The sequence below is a fragment of the Nomascus leucogenys genome, chromosome 23 (genome assembly GCF_006542625.1).
Source record: "Nomascus leucogenys isolate Asia chromosome 23, Asia_NLE_v1, whole genome shotgun sequence".
Classification (NCBI taxonomy): Eukaryota; Metazoa; Chordata; class Mammalia; order Primates; family Hylobatidae; genus Nomascus; species Nomascus leucogenys.
In genome coordinates, this window is record NC_044403.1 from 34,129,843 (window position 1) to 34,151,683 (window position 21,841).

The 21,841-nt window shown below is 53.8% G+C and overlaps 1 protein-coding gene across 2 annotated transcripts in view; it reads right to left on the minus strand.

The window, feature by feature from the left end:
• The window catches only part of SPATC1 (spermatogenesis and centriole associated 1), a 36,465-nt gene extending 24,261 nt beyond the window's left edge, over positions 1 to 12,204 (minus strand). For both annotated transcript variants that reach the window (XM_030804659.1, XM_030804658.1), the window contains exon 1: positions 11,057 to 12,204. In XM_030804659.1, coding sequence (XP_030660519.1) covers positions 11,057 to 11,267 — 211 coding nt within the window. In that variant the 5' untranslated portion in view covers positions 11,268 to 12,204. The remainder of the gene's footprint in view (positions 1 to 11,056) is intronic.
• Between the last annotated feature and the right edge of the window lie 9,637 nt (positions 12,205 to 21,841).

Sequence of the window (21,841 nt, forward strand, 5' to 3'; positions counted from 1 at the left end):
GTCGTGAGGGAAGAGGGTCCTGAGGGAAGGGGTCGTGAGGGAAGAGGGTCCTGAGGGGAAGGGTCCTGAGGGAGGGGGAGGGAGGGGGGGAGGAAGGGTCCTGAGGGAGGGGGTTGGGGAAAGGGTCTGAGGGAGGGGGTCGTGAGGGAAGTGGGTCCTGAGGGGGGGGTCGTGGGGGAAGAGGGGTTGGGGGAGGGGGCGGAGGGGGGGGGGGGGGGCGGGGGGGGGGGGGGGGGGCGAGGGAGGGGTGGGGGGGGGGGGAGGGGAGGGGGTCTGGGGAAGGGGTGGGGAGGGGGGGGGGGGGTCCTGAGGGAGGGGTCCTGGGGAGGGGGCTGAGGGAGGGTCTGAGGGGAGGGTCCTGGGGGAGGGTCGTGAGGGGAGGGGGTCCTGGGGAGGGTCCTGAGGGAAGAGGGTCCGTGAGGGGAGGGGTCTGGGGAGGGTCCTGAATCCTGAGGGAGGGGGTCCTGAGGGGAGGGGGTCCTGAGGGGAGGGGGTCCTGAGGGAAGAGGGTCCTGAGGGGAGGGTTCCTGAGGGGAGGGGTTCCTGAGGGAAGAGGGTCCTGAGGGGAGGGGTTCTGAGGGGAGGGGGTCCTGAGGGGAGGGGGTCCTGAGGGGAGGGGGTCCTGAGGGAAGAGGGTCCTGAGGGGAGGGTTCCTGAGGGAAGGGGTCCTGAGGGGAGGGGGTCCTGAGGGGAGGGGGTCCTGAGGGGAGGGGGTCCTGAGGGAGGGGGTCCTGAGGGGAGGGGGTCCTGAGGGAAGGGGGTCCTGAGGGGAGGGGGTCCTGAGGGGAGGGGGTCCTGAGGAAGAGGGTCCTGAGGGAGAGGGTCCTGAGGGAAGAGGGTCCGAGGAAGAAGGTCCTGAGGGAAGAGGGTCCTGAGGGGAGGGGGTCCGAGGGGAGGGGTTCCTGAGGGGAGGGGGTCCTGAGGGAAGAGGGTCCTGAGGAAGAGGGTCCTGAGGGAAGAGGTCCTGAGGGAAGAGGGTCCTGAGGGAAGAGGTCCTGAGGGAAGAGGGTCCTGAGGGGAGGGGGTCCTGAGGGGAGGGGTTCCTGAGGGAAGGGGGTCCTGAGGGAGGGGTCCTGAGGGAGAGGGTCTGAGGGAAGAGGCCTGAGGGAAGAAGGTCCTGAGGGAAGAGGGTCCTGAGGGAAGAAGGTCCTGAGGGAAGAGGGTCCTGAGGGGGGGGGTCCTGGGGGAGGGGGTCCTGAGGGGAGGGTCCTGAGGGGAGGGGTCCTGAGGGAAGAGGGTCCTGAGGGAGGGGTCCTGAGGGGAGGGGGTCCTGAGGGAAGAGGGTCCTGAGGGGGGGTCCTGAGGGGGAGGGGGGTCCTGAGGGAGGGGTCCTGAGGGGAGGGGGTCCTAGGGAAGAGGGTCCTGAGGGGGGGGTCCTGAGGGAAGGGGGTCCTGAGGGGAGGGGGTCCTGAGGGAGGGGGTCCTGAGGGAAGAGGGTCCTGAGGGAGGGGGTCCTGAGGGGAGGGGGGTCCTGAGGGGAGGGGGTCCTGAGGGAAGAGGGTCCTGAGGGGAGAGGGTCCTGAGGGAAGAGGGTCTGAGGGAGGGGTTCTGAGGGAAGAGGGTCCTGAGGGAGAGGGTCTGAGGGAAGAGGGTCTGAGGGAGGGGTCCTAGGGGAGGGGTTCCTGAGGGGAGGGGGTCCTGAGGGGAGGGGGTCCTGAGGGGAGGGGTTCCTGAGGGGAGGGGGTCCTGAGGGAGGGGGTCTGAGGGAAGGGGTCCTGAGGGAGGGGTCCTGAGGGAGGGTTCTGAGGGAAGAGGGTCCTGAGGGGAGGGTCCTGAGGGAAGAGGGTCCTGAGGGAAGAGGGTCCTGAGGGAAGAGGTCCTGAGGGGAGGGGTCTAGGGGAGGGGCCCTGAGGGAGGGGTCCTGAGGGAAGAGGGTCCTGAGGAAGGGGAGGAAAGGGTCCGAGGGAAGAAGGTGAGGGAGAGGGCGAGGGGAGGGGTGAGGGAAGAGGGTCCTGGGGGGGGGCCGGGGGGGGGGCCCTGAGGGGAGAGGGTGAGGAAGGGGTCCTGAGGGGGGCCGAGGGGGGGTCCTGAGGGGGGGAGGGGGGGGCTGAGGGAAAGGGCCGAGGGGAGGGGTCTGAGGGGGGGGTCTGAGGGAAGAGGGTCGAGGGAGAGGGTCCTGAGGGAAAGAAGGGTCCTGAGGGAAGAGGGTCCTGAGGGAGGGGTTGAGGGGGGTGAGGGGAGGGCTGAGGGAGGGGTCCTGAGGGAAGAGGGTCTGAGGGGAGGGTCCTGGGGGAAGGTCCTGAGGGAAGAGGGTCCTGAGGGGAGGGGGTCCTGAGGGAAGAGGGTCCTGAGGGGAGGGGGTCCTGAGGGAGGGGTCCTGAGGGGAGGGGTCCTGAGGGGAGGGGGTCCTGAGGGGAGGGCCGGGGAAGGGGTCCGAGGGGGGGTTCCTGAGGGAAGAGGGTCCTGAGGGGAGGGGGTCCTGAGGGGAGGGGGTCCTGAGGGGAGGGGGTCCTGAGGAAGAGGGTCCTGAGGAGGGTTCCTGAGGGGAGGGGGTCCTGAGGGAAGAGGGTCCTGAGGGGAGGGGTTCCTGAGGGGAGGGGGTCCTGAGGGGAGGGGTCTGAGGGGAGGGTTCCTGAGGGAGGGGGTCCTGAGGGGAGGGGTCCTGAGGGAAGAGGGTCCTGGGGGAGGGGTTCCTGAGGGGAGGGGTTCCTGAGGGAAGAGGGTCCTGAGGGGAGAGGGTCCTGAGGGAAAGGGTCCTGAGGGAAGAGGGTCCTGAGGGAAGAGGGTCCTGAGGGAGGGGGTCCTGAGGGAGGGGGCCCTGAGGGGAGAGGGTCCTGAGGGAAGAGGGTCCTGAGGGGAAGAGGGTCCTGAGGAGGGGAGGGGGTCTGAGGGAAGAGGGTCCTGAGGGGAGGGGGGGGGGGGGGGGGGGGGGGGGGGGGGGGGGGGGCCGGGGGGGGGGGGGGGGGGGGGGGGGGGGGGGGGGGGGGGGGGGGGGGGGGGGGGGGGGGGGGGGGGGGGGGGGGGGGAGGGGGAGGGGGGGCCTGAGGGAGGGGTCGGGGGGGGGGGGGGGGGGGGGGGGGGGGGTCCTGAGGGGAGGGGGCCTGAGGGAAGAAGGTCCTGAGGGGAGGGGTCCTGGGAGGTGGTCCTGGGGCAGCGGGTCCTCAGGGGAGAAGATCCTGAAGGAAGAGGGTCCTGAAGGGGGAAGGTTTTCAGGGAAAAGGGTTCTGAGGGGAGAGGGTCCTGATGTGAGGGGTTCCTCAAAGAAGAGAGTCCTGAGGGAAGAGAGTCCTGCGGGAAGGTGGTCCTGAGAGAAGAGCGTTCTGAGGGGAGAGGGCACTGAGGGGAGAGGGTCATCAGGGAAGAGGGTCCTGAGGGAAGGTCGTCGTCAGGGGAAAGGGTTCTGAGGGGAGAGAGTTCTGAAGGGGAAGGTCCTGAGGGGGAAGGTCCTGAGGGGAGGAGATTCCAAGGGAAGAGGGTCCTGAGGCGAGAGGTTCTTCAGTGGAGAGGGTCCTCAGGGAAGAGTGTCCTGAGGGAACAGCGTCCTGAGGGGAAATGGTCCTGAGGGAAGTGCGTCCTGAGCGGGGAGGGTCCTGAGACGGGAGGGATGTGTCCTGAGTAGGGAGGGACAGATTTTTTTTTTTTTTTTTTTTTTTTTTTTTGAGACGGAGTCTCACTCTGTCGCCCAGGCTGGAATGCAGTGGCGCGATCTCGGCTCACTGCAAGCTCCGCCTCCTGGGTTCACGCCATTCTCTTGCCTCAGCCTCCCGCGTAGCTGGGTCTACAGGCGCCCGCCACCACGCCCGGCTAATTTTTTGTATTTTTAGTAGAGACGGGGTTTCACCGTGTTAGCCAGGATGGTCTCGATCTCCTGACCTCGTGATCCGCCTGCCTCGGCCTCCCTAAGTGCTGGGATTACAGGCGTGAGCCACCGCGCCCGGCCAGGGAGGGACAGATCTTGAGCGGGAACGTGTTTCTTGTGGGGTAGAGTCTTGTGGGGTATTGATGGGTCCTGAGGGGCCGGACGCATCTGTGGGGCTTGCGGGTCCTGAATTCAAGACAGGTTCTCGTGTGAGGGAAACTGTGACATGGGGGCGGGCGTTAGTGCTGGAAGGCCCCCCGGAACTAAGGGAAGACTGCCCCCTGCCGGAGGAAACCTGCTGCAGCCCGTGGGGGAGGCAGTGGGAGAGCAGGACAAGGTGGCCCTGAGGGGAGAGGATCCTCAGGTAGGGGAATGGGCTCGGGTGAGGGAGGGGTGGTGAGGGCTGGGATGAGGAGGATGCTGGTGGCTAGAGCAGGCCCTCACTCCTCCTTTCTTGACTGCCTGTCCCATGCTGACGGCTGTCCCACCTGTCACCTGACCTCTGTGTGGAGGAGCCAGGTCTGACCAGTAGGGGCAGGAGCCAGTTTTCAGGGCCGTTACTGTTTTAGTGTCTTGAGCTCCCATCTTGGCCCTCATTTCTTGTCTCCCCAGCTACTCCAGCAGCCCTATCTCCCTGCAAGCCCCTGAGCCCTCAGGAGCAGGCCGCCCTGCAGTCTGAATGCTGCACCTCCCACCTGCCCTGTGCACTGGGCCAAGTCTGAAGCTCTTGGCGCCTGTTTTGTCCCGGTGAAGTTAATTCGGCCAACGGCCAACATTTTCTGATTTCCTGCCTCTTCAGATTACCCACTCTGACCACACAGTTGTACCTTCTGTCTCGGTCAGAGATCACTCCTGGCCACCTGGTCTCTGAGCCTCTCCAGATCGCTAGTCCACTGGCCTCTTTATTTTCTCTCCATCTGACAGCACTCCTGGTTTTGGCTGCCCTCTCAGCCAGAGCAGCTTTGTTGTGCCTGAACTCTTGCTGCGCCATCCTCAGCACTGCCTGCTTGCCTCCCCCATGCCTGCCCTCAGGTTGCCAAATGCTGCTGGAGAAGGCAGATTGATGGCTGCTGCCTTTGCAAATCCCATAGATGGTTGCGCCATTCAGCCCACTATACATCCAGACAGACCCTCCAAGTTCTCCTTTCAGTTCCTTCCCCTTCCCTTTTTTTTTTTTTTTTTTTGAGACGGAGTCTCGCTTTGTTGCCCAGGCTGGAATGCAGTGGCACGATCTTGGCTCACTGCAAGCTCCGCCTCCCAGGTTCACGCCATTCTCCTGCCTCAGCCTCCTGAGTAGCTGGGACCACAGGCGCCTGCCACCATGCCCAGCTTCTTTTTTTTTTTTTTTTTTTTTTTTTTTTTGTATTTTTGGTAGAGACGGGGTTTCACCATGTTAGCCAGGATGGTCTCGAACTCCTGACCTCAGGTGATCTGCCTGGCTTGGCCTCCCAAAGTGTTGGGACTACAGACGTGAGCCACCGTGCCCAGCCCCCTATTTTTACTCTATTTCAGACCTTCCCTGCTCCATCCTTGCTCTCAGAGAAGAACATTTGAACAGAGAAAATTGAAGCCACGGGTCTGGAGTTCCTTTAGCTTCCCACCACCTGACATTCACACTCATGCTCTCCTTCCTCCTTCCCTTCCAGGACAGTGGAAGAGACTCTCTTCCTTCAGTCAAGGGCCCCCCCCACCCCATAATGTACCTCTTTTATCTTGCGTGTTTTCCAACAGTCTCTTCTGGCCTCTTCTTTCCACATATAAACAAACTCAGGTCTCTGCCGCCTTGAAAAGAAGCTCTGGACCCCATGCCCTCCCAGCTACTGCCCTCTCCCTGTCCACTCCCCTCATCCCAAGGACAAACTTCTTGAATTAAGTATCTCCATCACCTTTTATCTCCATTTTCTCACTGACTTTTCACCTCACCCTGGTGGGCCATTCCACCTGTGATGGCTGAAATCACTCTAACCAAGGTCATGAATGCCAGTGTCATGAATTGTCCACTAACTGCTATGGATATTTTTAGCACTTTTCTTGCTTGACCTCTTGGCAGCCTTTACCTTGCTGACACTGTCCCCTTCGAAGCTGTCTCTTGGCTTTTGTGACATTCTGCTTTTGAAGTTTCCCTTGTCTCTCTGCATGCTCCTTTGCCAACTCCTCTACCTGTCCTCAGTCAGGATCTGTCCTTCAGCCTCTTACTGTGCACTCTCTTCCCAGATGGCCTCACCCGCTACCTCAGCTTGAAGTATCAGGAACTCTTGAATCTTCTCTCTCTAGACCTGACTTCTCTGAGCTTCAGGCTCATAGTGCTACTTCTTCTGGACACTCCACATGGATGTTGTGTGGATATCTTAAAATAATTTTGTCCAAAATACAACTCATTTTCTTCCTCCAAAACTGCCTTGCCTTCTCCCAGGCTCACCTCTAACATTTGCAGGGCTATGGGCAAGAGTATAAATGAAAGCCCATTTACCAAGTGTCAGAGTAGTTAAAAGTTACCACTCAGGCTAACTGTTACACTACTTTCTATTTTCCTACCCTGACAAATAAACCTTTGTAACAACCTGGAAGGTCAGATTTGAATTTGAAATTCTTGTACTCTCTGGAGTTTTGTGCCAGGATGTGGTAGATTGGAGACAGCTGGTCCCCTGGCCCTGCCCTTCTGCACCCCTTCTCTTCCCGTCTGAGGTCTGTCCTGCACTGAGAGGAGTCTGGTGCACATGCTTATAAACACCCACAGCCCACCAGACCAAGCCCTGCTCATACCTCCCAAGCTGTTTCCTCCTGTGTTCCTCCTAAATGGGGTTGGGCCAGATCTCTGGACCAGGGGGATTTCAGAGGTAGGGCTGTGCACAGAGCATAAGGGAGAAGGGTCGGCCCAGAAAGAGGAATTGAAGGCCCGAGGTCATGAGGGCAAATCAAGAATAAGAACCCAAGTTTATGAAGGAGGCCAGTCACAAGGGATGGCCAAGAGAACAGGCAGGTTGAGGAAGTGGCCAGAGAAAGATTCTCCAAGGCAACTATAGAGATCTGCCTTGGCTGGGACAACAGATACATTCTGGATGCTCTCTTTGTCATCCCTCACATCCACGCAGTTAGGGTTTCTTTTTTCTTATTAAATAACGTGAATGGATTTCTCTCTACCTGTAGCTCATGCTGTCATCTCCCACCTGGATGACTGCAACAGCCTCAGTCTAATCCATCTCCCTGTCTCAGCCTACTCTCCCTCCAATCCATTTTCCCCATAGCATCTGGGATAACGTTTCTGAAGCACAAACATGATTATTCTTTGTTAGAAACCACCAGTGTCAGGTGGGCGTGGTGGCTCATGCCTGTATTCCCAGCACTTTGGGAGGCCAAGGTGGGCGGATCACCTGAAGTCGGGAGTTTGAGGCCGACACGAGACCAACATGGAGAAACCCCGTCTCTACTAAAAAAATACAAAATTAGCCGGGCGTGGTGGTGCATGCCTGTAGTCCCAGCTACTCGGGAGGCTCAGGCAGGAGAATCACTTGAACTTGGGAGGTGGAAGTTGCGGTGAGCCGAGATCGCACCATTGCACTCCAGCCTGGGCAACAAGAGTGAAACTTCGAAACTCTGTCTCAAAAAAAAAAAAAGAAAAGAAAAAAAATCAGTGTCTTCTTAGTGCCTTTAGGAGCAAGTCCAAGCTCCTCAGCATGTCATTTGCAGTCCTTGGTGATCTGACCCCTCTAGCTGCATTTTTCACCTCTCCCTGGCCTCTGTCACACATGAACACACCACACACACACCATATACACTCACACAATCAGACATACATTAAAATACATTCAAACACCCACATAACACATACATACCACACACACTCTTACATACATTCACACACACACACAGCAACTCACACAGAGCCACATGCACACATTCACTCACAAATCACACACTGTCAAAGCAGACACACCATATCCTCTCACATACACATGCACTTTTTTTTGAGATGAAGTCTTGCTCTTGTTGCGCAGACTGGAGTGCAATGGCGTAATCTAGGCTCACTGCAACCTCTGCCTCCCAAGTTCAAGCGATTCTCCTGCCTCAGCCTCCCAAGTAGCTGGGATTACAGGCACCTGCCACCATGCCCGGCTAATTTCTTTTCTTTCTTTCTTTTTTTTTTGAGACAGTCTCAAAAGTCTCCAGCTCAGGCTGGAGTGCAGTGGCTTGATCTCGGCTCACTGCAAGCTCCGTCTCCTGGGTTCACGCCATTCTCCTGCCTCAGCCTCCCAAGCAGCTGGGGCTACAGGCGCCCCCACCACGCCCGGCTAATTTTTTGTATTTTTAGTAGAGGCGGAGTTTCACTGTGTTAGCTAGGATGGTCTCAATCTTCTGACCTCATGATCCCCCCACCTCGGCCTCCCAAAGTGCTGGGATTACAGGCGTGAGCCACGACACCCAGCCTATTTTTTCTTTTTTCTTTTCTTTTTTGAGACAGAGTCTCACTCAGTTGCCCAGGCTGGAGTGCAGGGCGTGATCTTGGCTCACTGCAACCTCTGACTTGCGGGCTCAAGCCATTCTCCTGCCTCAGCCTCCCGAGTAGCTGGGATTACAGGCGCCTGCCACCACACCCGGCTGATTTTTGTATTTTTAGTAGAGATGGGGTTTCACCATGTTGGCCAGGCTGGTCTTGAACTCCTGACCTCAGGTGATCCGCCCACCTTAGCCTCCCAAAGTGCTGGGATTACAGGCGTGAGCCACTGCGCCCGGCCCACATTTTCTTTTTCTTTTCTTTTTTTTTTTTATATATGTTTTATTTTTAAAAATTTTTAAATATTTAAAAATTACATTTAATTTTCTTTTTACAGCACTGCTCCTTGAGAGCAAGGCTAACTCCTAGGCAGTATGCCCAGAGTCAGCATCATGCACATTTTCCTACACACATTCATACACACTCATTCACACACCCACACCACACACTCCATACTCACACTACAGAGTATGTGCGGTGCATAAGTGTGTACCACACATACTCTCATATCACATTCACACACACACCCACATTAGACACACACACACACACGGGTCGGGGCTTTAATTGCACATCTGTTTCTCATTCCTGCAATCCCTAGGGCCAGACATTTGTATGAGTCACTTCTACTTGTGGCATGCTCCTTTCCCCTTCACAACCAGTTGGCTTCCTCCAGGAAGTCTTTCCTAACCCTCAAAGCTTGACCTTTTGGGAGTTGGAAGATCTGAAGTAAGTGGTCCAAGGATTCCCTTAAGAATGAAAGGTGGCTAATTTTTTTGTATTTTTAGTAGAGACGGGGTTTCACCATGGTCTCGATCTCCTGACCTTGTGATCCGCCCGCCTCAGCCTCCCAAAAATTAGCTGGGCGTGGTGGCAGGCGCCTGTAGTCCCAGCTACTCGGAGAGGCTGAGGCAGGAGAATGGTGTGAACCCGGGAGGCAGAGCTTGCAGTGAGCTGAGATTGCCCCACTGCACTCCAGCCTAGGCGACAGAGCAAGACTCCGTCTCAAAAAAAAAAAAAAAAAAAAAAAGAATGAAAGGTGGGAGGAGAGGGCTTGCTTGGTTTGCCTGGGAGCACGAAAACAGAGTCTAGCTTCTTAAACAGGAAGATTTTTCTTTCTTTCTTTCTTTCTTTCTTTCTTTCTTTCTTTCTTTCTTTCCTTCCTTCCTTCCTTCCTTCTTTCTTTCCTTCCTTCCTTCCTTCCTTCCTTTCTCTCTTTCTCTCTCTCTTTCTTTCTTTCCTCCTTTTTCTTTCAAAATTTTGCTCTTTTTGCCCAGGCTGTAGTGCAGTGGCGCAACCTCGGCTCACTGCAACCTCTGCCTCCCAGTTCAAGGGATTCTCCTGTCTCAGCCTCCCAAGTAGCTGGGACCACAGGCATGTGCCACCACGCCCGGCTAACTTTTTGTATTTTTAGTACAGATGCAGTTTCACTATGTTGGCCAGGCTGGTCTCAAATTCCTGACCTCAGGTAATCCACCCACCTTGGCCTCCCAAAGTGCTGGGATTATGGGCTGAGCCACTGCACCCAGCCTATTATTAGTTTTTGAGATGGAGTCTCGCTCTGTCAACCAGGCTGGAGTGCAGTGGTGTGATCTTGGCTCACTGCAAACTCTACCTCTCAGGTTCAAGTGATTCTCCTGCCTCAGCCTCCCGAGTAGCTGGGATTATAGGCATGAACCACCACATCCAGAAGATTTTTGTGTTTTTAGTAGAGACAGGGTTTCGCCATGTTGGCCAGGTTGGTCCCAAACTCCTGACCTCAGGTCATCTGCTTGCCTCAGCTTCCCAAAGTGCTGGGATTATAGGTGTGAGCCACCGCACCTGGCCCCATGTGTATTTTTTTTTTTACCCTGTCTGTTGTCTCTGTGTCATTGGAGGTATAACATTTAAACCTAGAGGTGTCTGTGTGCTCATGATCAGTAAGGGGGAACTGAATACCAGCCCTATGCCACATTTCAGGTTGTATGGCAGGGAACCCAGTGGGTAGGGAGCAGGGAATTAAGACAGGAGGGGAGTGAGCACAAGCCTGTAGGGCTTTAGCTGCTGGAAAGACCCAAGTGATCAGTCAGAAACATGTCTAGTTTGGAGTGAGCTAAGTTCCAGTGACTCATTGAGCCTGCAGGATCTGGAGGGGATCTTGACTTCTAGTGGAGTGTTGAAGCTGCGCTGTGGGTAGGCTGGCTGAGGGTGGAGGGATAGGGCCTGGACCCAGAGCCTGGGAGCAGCCTCAATTAAGATGAGCCAGGGGGATGGACAAGATGGTTTGGGAACTCAGAAAGAGGGTCATGGAGGAGGGCTATCGATCTCAGATGCCATGCAGAGGTGGAGAAGGATGCAGCACCTAGGAAGCTACTTGTGACTGTTCTAGAGCAGTGGTGTCAGGGTTCGTTGCCAAGCTGTAGAGGCTTAAATAGGCAGAGACCAGAAAGAGCAGAGGTGTCCTTTCAGGGAAGGAGGAAGATTTCATACCTGATGGTGGACAGAGGAGAGGGCCAGGTAAGGAGGGCAAGGTACAGAGCCTGTGATGGAGGCAGGTCACTGCAGGGGTGGACTGAGCACCTGTGGAGAGGTCCACCCTGGACAGGAGGGAATGCAGTCTCTTCCAGGACAGGAAGCACATTGTCGGGTGAGCTGAGTGTGTTAGAGCAGAGAGGGCAAGAAGGGCACTCCCTCCATGACCTCCTGAGACCTCAGCACACTGAGTCTCTCCTCTCTGGTGCAGTCCCCACTTCCCTCCCCACTCTCTTGAGACCGAGGCCTCTTACCATTGTTCTGGCGTGAGGGAAGACCTGCTGTTGCCTCACCAAGCCCACTCATGAACCCGCTGATGCCGAGCCCGCCTGCCTGAGTCTTGATTGCTGACTTGAGCTCGTGATTCTCCCGAATGAGCCGCACCAGCTTCTTCAGTTCTTCATTTTCCCGCACCAGCCTCTCTATCTGATGCCGAAGCCCCTCATAATTGGTGAGTAGAGACATGCCCTGGGGCAGTGGGAAGGGTGCGGCCCACGGGAGGGCACTGCACCTGGAGGCTGCCCAGGGCCCCAGGCCTTCCCCGGGCTGAAGGAGGGTGCAGAGTCTGCAAGGCTGGCCCAGCAGGCCCTGGGTATTGTGAGGTCAGAGGCTGTGCTCTCCTCCTTGCCCTCTCTGCTCTAACACACTCAGCTCTCCGTGCCACCAGGCCTGTACACAGGCCTTGCCTCGGCCTAGAATGTCCTGACCCTTTCTCTGTCTGGCCAACTTCACCCTCATGGTGCCTCTTTTGTGAAGCTTCCTCTCCCCGACCACAAGTTAATTGCTGCCCGCTGGGTTTCCCCAGTAGATGTGTCCTGCATCATAGCACTTCCCCTGGTTCCAGTTAGTTCCATGCTAGCTCCTTAACGCTGTCCACTGGCTTAGCAGATGTGTCCTGCGTCATAGTACTTCCCCTGGTTCCAGTTCTGTGCTAGCTCCTTAACACTGTCCACTGGCTTTACAGTGAGGTCAGGGATTGTAACACGTTCCTGGAAACCCCAGTGTCCAGCAAAGGCTTGGCACAATGTTTGTAGGTAAACAGTAAATATTTGTTGAATGAAAACCCACCACTCCACCTTCCTGGCCAGGATGCCCCTTCTTGGTGATCTTGAACATGCCTGGGTTTGGCCTCTCAGCCTTCTCCTGGTTGCTGTGTCTTGAAGGCCTGGACACTCGCCCATGATTTCTTCTGACCCAGGTGCTCAGAGTCTCTATCTTCCGCTGGTCCAGGAGCTTCTCTATAACTTGGAGTTTCCATTTCTGGTGACTCAGCGTTCCCTATTCCAAATCTCCCATCGCTGCCTTCTCCGCACTTGGATCTCTATTCCCCAGCTCCTTGAATTTTCCTGACTTTAGTCCTTCAGGAACCAAAGACTGCATCCCTCACTTGGTTCTAAGAACTCAGGACTCAGTCCTCATGATTCTACCCTTCTCTTAGAGCTATCTACAGATAACTCTATGGTACTGACCTTGAGTACTGAGTGAGGCCGTGTCCTCGTGGCCTCCATTGGCTCTGTGGCTGTTCTCCCTCAAACCTCTTTTTGGGGCAGGGAGAGGATAGCGAAGTCCAGGTGCAGGCCAGAGGACAGACTCCTGGTAGAATGTGGGAATGAGGAAGGGGAAGAAGGTCAGCCAGGGCTGGGATCGGTCTGAGTTGAGCATTCTACCTGGACCTCACAATGGGGGGCCTACCCCCACCCCTCCTCTAATGCTTCAGACTGCAATCCTGGCTCAGTCACTCTGGCCCCAGGGACCAGAGGCCCCAAGAACCAGAGTTGAGGTCTCTTCAGTCACCCCTCTAACTTTGTAGAGTGTCTCTGTTGGGCTTTCCTTCAACATGTGAAAATTAGCTTATCATGGTCTTATTTCACTGTTGGCCTCTTGGGTTGATGCAGTCTGTGATGGTTACATTTTTTTCTTTTTTTTTTTTGAGACGGAGTCTTGCTCTGTCACCCAGGCTGGAGTGCAGTGGTGCAATCTCGGCTCACTGCAAGCTCCGCCTCCTGGGTTCACGCCATTCTCCTGCCTCAGCCTCTCTGAGTAGCTGGGACTACAGGCGCCCACCACCACGCCCGGCTAATTTTTTGTATTTTTAGTAGAGACGGGGTTTCACCGTGGTCTTGATCTCCTGACCTCGTGATCCGCCCGCCTCGGCCTCCCAAAGTGCTGGGATTACAAGCGTGAGCCACCGCGCCTGGCTGATGGTTACATTTTATGTGTCAATTTTTTGAGGCTATAGTGTCCAGGTGTTTGGTCAAAATCTAGCCTAGATATTGCTGTGAAGCAATTATATACTTGTAGCTATTAATCACGTCTATTAGACGTCTATTAGACGTGATTAATAGCTACAAGATGTTGACTTTAAAGGAGATTACCTTCAGTTATTTGGGTGGATCTCATCTGTTCAGTTGAATAACTTTTTAAAAATTTATTTTTTTAATTTTTAAATTTGTTTATTTATTTATTTACTTTTTTGAGGCAAGGTCTCAGTCTGTTGCCCAGGCTGCAATGCAGTGTCACCATCATAGCTCACTGCAGCCTCGACCTCCCATGCTCAAGCGATCCTGCTGCCTCAGCCTCCCAAGTAGCTGAGACTACAAGTGTGTGCCACCACACTCGGCTAATTTTTATTAAAAACATTTTTTTTGTAGACATGGGGGTCTTACCACATTGCCCAGGCAGGCCTCAAACTCTTGGGCTCAAGCAATCCTCCTGCCTCAGCCTCCCAAAGTGCTTGAGATTACAGGTGTGAGCTACTGTGCCTGGCAGAAAAACTTAAGAGTGAAAAAAACCTGAAGTTTTCTGGAAAATAAGGAATTCTGCCTGAAGATTGTAGCATAGAAATCCTGCCTGAGTTTCCAGCCTGCCTTACAGATTTTGGACTTGCCAGCCTCCACAATTATGTGACCAAGCCCTTAAAATAAATCTCCTAATATAAAAGAACTCGGGTTGATGCACCATCTCTGTTTCCCTTTGTATATGCCAGTGTTCTTTCGTCTGAAAACATATGTTGGCCACCAACTGTGGCAGGCATTGTGTTAGGAATTGGGGGTTCAATGCTAGTCATAGCAGGCATTGTCCCCACCTTATTGACTTTACCAGCTAGTGGGGAGTGGCCATGAATTGAATGATCATATATAAATGCTGAGTTTACCCTGTGATAAATGCTGCCTGGGAGAGGCACTGGTGCTGGGAGAGGGTACAGCAAGTGGACCAGATCCAGTCGGGGAGTGTGCTTCACCAAAGAAACCAAAAGTGTGGTGGAGCAGAGAATGAGCGGGGTGGATGTATGTGCTGGGGAGGGATGGAGGGCCCAGTTGGGACAGGGCCTGTGGCTGTGATCTTGATTGATCTTTAGGGAAGGGCATGTGGGAACAGATTAAAGGGAAGAAACTACTGAGTGACACACAGTAAGGAGGCCACTGCAGTCATCCAAGCAAGCAATGAGGGTGGCTGGTTCACAGGTGGTGCCATGGAGGTGGAGAGAGTGGCCAGAGCTGAGAAATGTTTGGTGGTACTGGATGGGCTGGTCTTGGAGTTGGCTTGGATGCGAGGATGAAGGCGAGAATGAGGGCAGGATGGCCTTGCAGTTTCTGGCGTGGGTGGTGGAGCCTCTGGTCATACCAACCCAATTGGAAGGAAAACCAAGTTTAGAGCGAATATTTGGAGTCAGGTTTGGATGTGCTGCTGAGATCAGGATGTTAAGAAGATGAGCCAGGAGGCAGGGGGTACTGCTCCAGCTCCTAGATGAGAACCTACTATGTGGGCTGGAAAGATACACGTTAGAGGTATCAACTCCTAGATGGCAACTGGATCCGTATGAGCGGATGAGGTTGCCCAGGAATTGGGAATGAATGAGAGAGAATAAGCCTTCATCCCACTGTGCCTAGTAGAGCCAGGACAAAGCTGCAGAGGACATAGAGCAGAAGTGCCCACAGCGACAGGAAAACCGGAGAAGGCTGAGCTGGGAGGCCACAGGCAGAGGATATTTCACGGTTATGTGAAGCAGCAGTGGTATCTAGTGAGGCTGAGAGGTCAGATGAGACGAAGACCGAAAAAATGTGTGTCAGCTTTAGGGACTTGGAAGTCATTGGTGATGTATCAAGGGCTGTTTGGGTGAAGTGGTTTGGCCAAGTCCAGATTCACAAGTCTGAAAAGTGAGTGGGAGGGTAAGGTGGAGAGAGGGCACACACAGTCCTTCCCAGAGGTTTGCTTGTATGGAGAAGTGCCGGCAGAGCTGCAGGCAGGTTCCTCCTTCACTGTTCTCTTCCTCCTCTTGTAGCCTGGTGCCAGGGAAGACTGTGGCCCACCATGCCTCTGCTGCTTCCAGCCCCTCCTTAGAGTCACAGTGCACAGTAGAGGCCCTCAAAACACCCCCAGGGTCCCCCAGAATGTTAAGCTGCAGCCTCCTGCTCCTTTCTTTGAATTAGCCTCTGCCAGGCTACCTCTCCTCCCCCTACTTTTGTTTCCTCTTCATTCGCATTTTCTTTTTCTTTTTGTTATGTTGTATATACAAAGTGTCCTTTGGTATCCAAGTCTATTGGGTTTGAGCTTGGTATAAAGAATACCACAAGTTTGGGAGTGAGATTCATCCAAAAATGTATCCACATCCATTTGGATGATATGTCTGGGGGCTAGAGTCTGGGGAGTGAGAGACACTGGGCCTCTCTATGCTGCTCTCAGTCCTGCCCTTCTGAGCTCTTGGACAGTGTCACTTGGGAACAGTCCCGGTTCTTGGCTGCAGGGAGGCTGGGCCCGCAGGAGTGACAGGAACCTCCTGGGGTGCACTCAGGGTTTGCGTTCCTCCTGGCCCATTAGGGGCTCACTGTGAACAAACCTCCAGTGTTGTCCCACTTGCTTTTGCTGAGTCAGATCTCTTCCTTCCCGTCTTGGGTCACTGGCTTTTGCACAATTTGTCCCCATTCAAATTTGCCTCATTTGATTCCGCTCAGCATTTCAGCTTGGCAAAGCCTTCAGGGATCTTTTTAACAAGTTTCCTTCTGAAGCCGTCTTTTCAAGGCATAAAGTTGCCGAAGAACGGGGGCCTGCAGCCGGGAGCCCTCTGTTCCATCCACCTGACAGGCCCCAACGTGTTGCCTCCATGCTGGGTGCACTGAGAGGCACCTCCTGGGAAGCAGCCATCAGCTACATGTCCTAGCAGTACTGGCCATGCGAACATTTCAATCCTGCCTGTTGTGGCCCTTTTGAACCTCCGGGTCTGCCTGTTGCTGATGAGGAGCTGCTGGGAGGGAGTTGTCCAGTCTGTGCTCCCACAGATTCAGCTGGCATTTGACTTCCAGTGCCCTCCGGGAAGTTGGCAGTGACTCCTCTTCATTGCTCTCCTACACTTCAGATGATGAAAGGGCCATGGCCGACATTATTGAGCGCTTATTGTATACCAGGCACTGTTGTGACAGTCCTAACAAGCCCCTGAGGCAGGTAGTACCCCATCCAGCAGGCAGGGCCACTGAGGTATGGCCATGTCAAGTACCTGGGCTCTCCTATGGGCCCTGGGTCTTTCAACATTTTCCCAGCTGTCAAGGTCAGGGCTTGGTGCAGGCAGCCTAGTCTTGCATTTGCTCTTCTCGCCTCTAGCCTCACCTCTTTTGCTTCTCTGCACAGCTGCCAAGAGTGGGGGGTGTGTCTTTCGGACACCCCATTGGAGCTAGGCTCTGCCCGGAGGAAGGGCTTAGAGTGATATCTCAGGAGAGGACAAGGGCCACAGCAAACTCTGCTCTACATCCCCGAGCTCAGCACAGGCCCCGGCACATGGCAGGTGCTCAGTAAATATAGGAATGCATTTTTATTCAACCTTTTTCTTTTTTCTAAAGGAATTGCACCATGAAGCTGGAGAAGCTGCTGTATACCAGCAGTTGAAACAGACAAGATAATAAATGGCTTCTGAGTGTCTGAGGACATGCCCCTGGTTTCTGAGGAAACCAATATCCCTTTGATTAGTCTGGAGGGCCCTGGGGAGGCAGACAGTCACCACAAGAGGAGGGATATCTGCTTGTCTACCCGGGCCCTGCCAGCCAGGAGCTGGGAAGAGTGGCCTCAGAGGAAAGGCTCCTGAGGTCTTGCTAGAAGTAGAGACTTTTGGTAATATGAACTTGGTCATCAACCCCAGGGGTCATCCAGGTACCCTTCATAAAAGGCTCAGGGACTAAAAGCCAGGGACAGAGACCAGGAGGGCTTTGTCAGGCTTTGGAGCCTTGCTAACTTCTCTGTGTTGTTGGTTCCTTTCTGCTGTTTACACAGCATTGTTTGGAGGGCAGCAAACAATGTTTGGTGGGGCAGAGCAGGGGGGCGGCATTCAGGCTGGGAGTCGAAGACCAGGAAGGGTGGAATGGAGAGCAGGTGGACACCAAGGCCTGCTGGAGGTGTGTGGTTGGGCTTCCAGCCCCTCAGACTCCGGAAATGACCATGGACTTGGCAGCTTAAACAATAAACGTTGATTTTTCATGGTTCTAGAGGCTGGGAAGTCTAAGGTCAAGGTGCCTGCAGACCTAGTGTCTCGTGAGGACCCTTTCCTGGCGCGCAGATGTCTGCATTCTCATGTCCTCACATGGTGGAGTGGAGAGAGAGAGGAAGCAAGCTCTCAGTGATCTTTCTATAAGGCTCCACCCTCATGACCTAATCATCTCCTAATGCCGTTATATTGGGGATTAGGATTTTAACACATGCATTTTGAGGGGGACACAAACATTTAGTCCACAGCAGACTCCAGAGCCCCAACTTCAGACCATGTTACCCCCTGACCCCAAACTTTGGTTAATTCCTACTCTTCCTTCAGACCTTTGCTTGTGTGTTGCCCCTCAGGGCCCCCAAAGTCTTCATCAGTCTTCATCAGACTGGTGCCCACCCTTCAGCTGTAGCACAGGGGAACTAGAAGCACCACTTCCCAGCTTTCTCGCTATAGGCCTGGGGCAGGCCCCCAACCTCTCTGTGCCTCTGTTTCTTCATCCGTCAAGTGGGGATACCTTCCCTCCTCCTGCTGTCATTGTGAGTGTGAGATGCGGTGTTGCGTGGAAGACAGAGAAGGCACTGGCTGGCAGAGTAAAGCTTAACACACTTTCTCTTCAACCCATAGATCTTGAAAACCTGCTAGGTGCCAGGCACATCGCGGGTCCCGCAGGACACAGTGGGGAACAGCCAGACATGTGGGAGCCATTGCTCTCTCTCTGGCTCTGTTTATTTATTTATTTTATTTTTTTATTTTTATTTTTTGAGACGGAGTCTCGCTCTGTCGCCCAGGCTGGAGTGCAGTGGCACAATCTCGGCTCACTGCAAGCTCCGCCTCCCGGGTTCATGGCATTCTCCTGCCTCAGTCTCTCCGAGTAGCTGGGACTACAGGCGCCCGCCACCACGCCAGGCTAATTTTTTTGTATTTTTAGTAGAGACGGGGTTTCACCGTGGTCTCGATCTCCTGACCTCGTGATCCGCCCGCCTCGGCCTCCCAAAGTGCTGGGATTACAAGCATGAGCCACCGCGCCCGGCCTCTCTGGCTCTGTTTATATTGCCAGGAAATGCCCAAGGCAGCCAGGCTGGAAGTTGATCAGAGGACTGGGGAGCACTGGGGTTAGGGGGGCCCCAGGATCTGACAGGCCTGAATGAGGGTCCCCACTCAGTCAGTGTTGAGCACCATCTTTTACCAGTGCGGGGAGAACAGTAAAGGCTCTGGAGCTGACATTCTGGAGGACAGTGGGTACTTGGAAGATGGTCAACGTGGTGGCCTGTGCTCCGTGCGGAAGGTGGAGGAGGGGACAGGGGCAAGAGCGGAGGGGGCTGTCTGGTATGGAGTGGTTGGGAGGCCTCCTTGACAAGGTGCTGCTTGGGAGCACACCTGAAAGAAAGCAGGGAATGAGAAGGGGCAAAGCCTTCCAGGCGGAGGGGACAGCCAGTGCAGAGGCCCTGGGGTGGGTAGCAGGCTTGGTGTGTTTTTGAAGACCGTCAAGGAGACCAATGAGATGGAGGGGAATCAGCCACTGTGGGGAGGGGACGGCCAGGCCAGAGAAGCATGGGATGGAGTCTGTAGGCTGAGATGAGGTTTTGGATTTTACATTCAGTGACATGGAAAGGCTACGAGGGTTTCTAGGGAGTGGGAGGAGCTATCCTCATTCAAAGAACTGTCCTGATTTTTAACAACCAGTTCATATGATTATGATTGGCAAGCCCTGGGGCTGCAGGATAGTAGCCTCTGTTAGGTGGCTCAAGTCCACTACCAGCACTTCTGTAGGCGCTTGGTAAATGTTTGTGGAGCAAATACACGTGCTCTGCCTGGGCCTGTCTGCTTCCCTTGCTCTGAGGCCTCAGGGTAAATTCCAGGCCTCCTTGCTTTCTCCTCTCACTTCCTGTATCTCTATCCACCTTCAGCAGCTCACCTCGGACGTGGTGGATGCTGGTCCCTCCTCGATGCTCTCCTTACTCCTCTCTTGGTAGCTTTTTTTTTTTGAGACTGAGTCTTGCCCTGTCACCCAGGCTGCAGTGCAGTGGTGTGATCTCAGCTCGCTGCAACCTCTGCCTCCCCGACTCAAGTGATTCTCGTGCCTCAGCCTCCTGAGTAGCTGGGATTACAGGCGCCCGCCATCACGCCTGGCTAATATTTGTATTTTTAGAAGAGATGGGGTTTCACCGTGTTTGCCAGGCTGGTCTCGAACTCCTGACCTCAAGTGATCAGCCTGCCTCGGCCTCCCAAAGTTTTGGGATTACAGGCATGAGCCACCGTGCCTGGCCTCTTGGTAGCTTTTCAACTGTGCCCACTCCATTCACCCCAGGAGCCTGCCCTGCTCCCAGTCTGTGCCTTGTTCCTGCTCTGGGACACTGGGTCTGACTTGGTGCCTCTGTCCTATCCTTGCTGGACCCCACAGCTGAGCGCCGACCTGTGAGGCACCGTCTCTCAGACAGTCTGTTCCTGAGTGGAGAGTGAGTTGGTCCTTTCCCCAGTCCTCAGCTCAACTGAATCAGCATAGACTCCAAAAAAGGAATTTTCATCAGGAATCTCTGTGCACATAGGGAAGGAGACAGAGGGGCTTGGTTTAGGCCCTAGCCTGGGGAGTGGTGTTTAAATCTAGCCCAGTCTTCCATCTGCTGTGTGGAGTTGGCAGTGTGAGGTGCCGGCAGGTGGGGCTACTTCACTTGTGGGCGTGGGGACAATGACACCTACACTCAGTTTGTCCTAAGGGTCAGACAGAGGACATCTGGTAGGCACTGAGGCCAGTGAATGCCTGGTCATGATTTAATTTTTGTAAAACTAAAACTGTCCCCATTAAACAATAACTCCTGCTTCCCCTCCCTGCAGTCCTGGCCCCCACCATTCTACTTTCTGTCTCTTAAGACTTAAGGGGGACACCATGCAGATTTCTTCCTTTTTTTTCTGAGACAGGGCCTCAACCTCCTGGGCTCAAGTGATCCTACTGCCTCAGCCTCCTGAGGACTACAGGCAAGCGCCATCATACCCAGCTAATTTTTTGTTTTTATTTTTTGTGGAGATAGGGTCTCATTATATTGCTCAGGCTGATCTTGAACTCCTGGCCTCAAGTGATCCTCCTGCCTTGGCTTCCCAAAGTGCTGGGATTACAGGCATGAGCCACCACGCTGGCATTTGTTGTTGTTGTTGTTGCCCAAGCTGGAGTGCAGTGGTGCAATCATGGCTTACTGCAGCCTCGGCCTCCAAGGCACAAATGATCTTCCTGCCTCAGCCTCCTGAGTAGCTGAGACTATAGGCATGTGCCACCACACCTGACTAATTAAAAAAAATTTTATTTTTTTTTTTAGAGATGGGGTCTTACTATGTTGCCCAGGCTGGTCTTGAACTCCTGGGCTCAAGCTATTCCTGTCTTGGCCTCCCAAAGTGCTGAGATTATAGCTGTAAGCCACTGCGCCGGCCCCTATGCAGATTTCTGTTGCTCTCTTTTTATGTAGAGTTGCCTCCTTTCCAGAACTCTGTCCTGGAACTATGTTTAGCTTCTTCAGCTTCTCCAACCTGATTTTTATCTCAGGGAGATGCCACTGCTTTGCCTGGGACTGTTTTCTGTCACGTGGCCTGAAATGTGCCTCTAGGCAGAAAGCCAGGATGATCATAGTGCTCCTATCTCCGGGTCACAGTCCTGTGCTGCCTGTTGCATCACAGGACAGTTTTACAAAATGTTTGTATAATTTCTGAAAATCACTGTTTCATAACTTTTTTTTTTTTTTTTTGAGACAGAGTTTTGCTCTATCACCCAGGCTGGAGTGCAGTGGTGCGATCTCAATCTTGGCTCACTGCAACCTTCGCCTCCCAGGCTCAAGCGATCCTTGTGCCTCAGCCTCCCAAGTAGCTGGGATTACAGGCATGCGCCACCACGCCTGGCTAATTTTTGTACTTTTAGTAGAGACAGAGTTTCACCTTATTGGCCAGGCTGATCTCAAACTCCTGACCTCAAGTGATCCACTCGCCTTGGCCTCCCAAAGTGCTGGAATTACAAGGCGTGAGCCACCGTGCCCGGCTGTTTCATAACATTTTTTAGTTGTTTGTAGTGGAGTGTGCGTGTAAATCCTGGTTCTGTCTCAGTCCTTTGTGGCCGGAAGTCTCCATATTTATTTTAAAAATTGATTGTCCTGCATTGGTTTGTAGGAATTCTTTTTACATTTTTGATGGAAATCCATTGTCTATGGCATGTATTATGAATATCTCTCCCAGTTTTTAACTTGTTTTCTCAATTTAATTAATTCATTTTTGAGATGGGGTCTAGCTATATTCCCTAGGCAGGTCTCAAACTCCCAGACTCAAGTGATCCTCCTACCTTGGCCTCCCTTATTTTTTTTATTTTTCAATTTTATTTAAGGTATCTTTTGATGAACAGAAATTCTTAATTTAAATAGTGTTAAATGTTTTTGTAATTAGTGCTTTTGTGTGTCTCAAGACAGAAGTTGTAAAGTTTTGCTTTTGAGATTTGTATTCTTCATCCAACAATGGTGGATTTTTATTTTGAAGTAGTTACCCAGTTTCATCTTTAAAATGGGTGTGGTTCTATTGTTAGCTTTTCTGTTATATTCCTTTT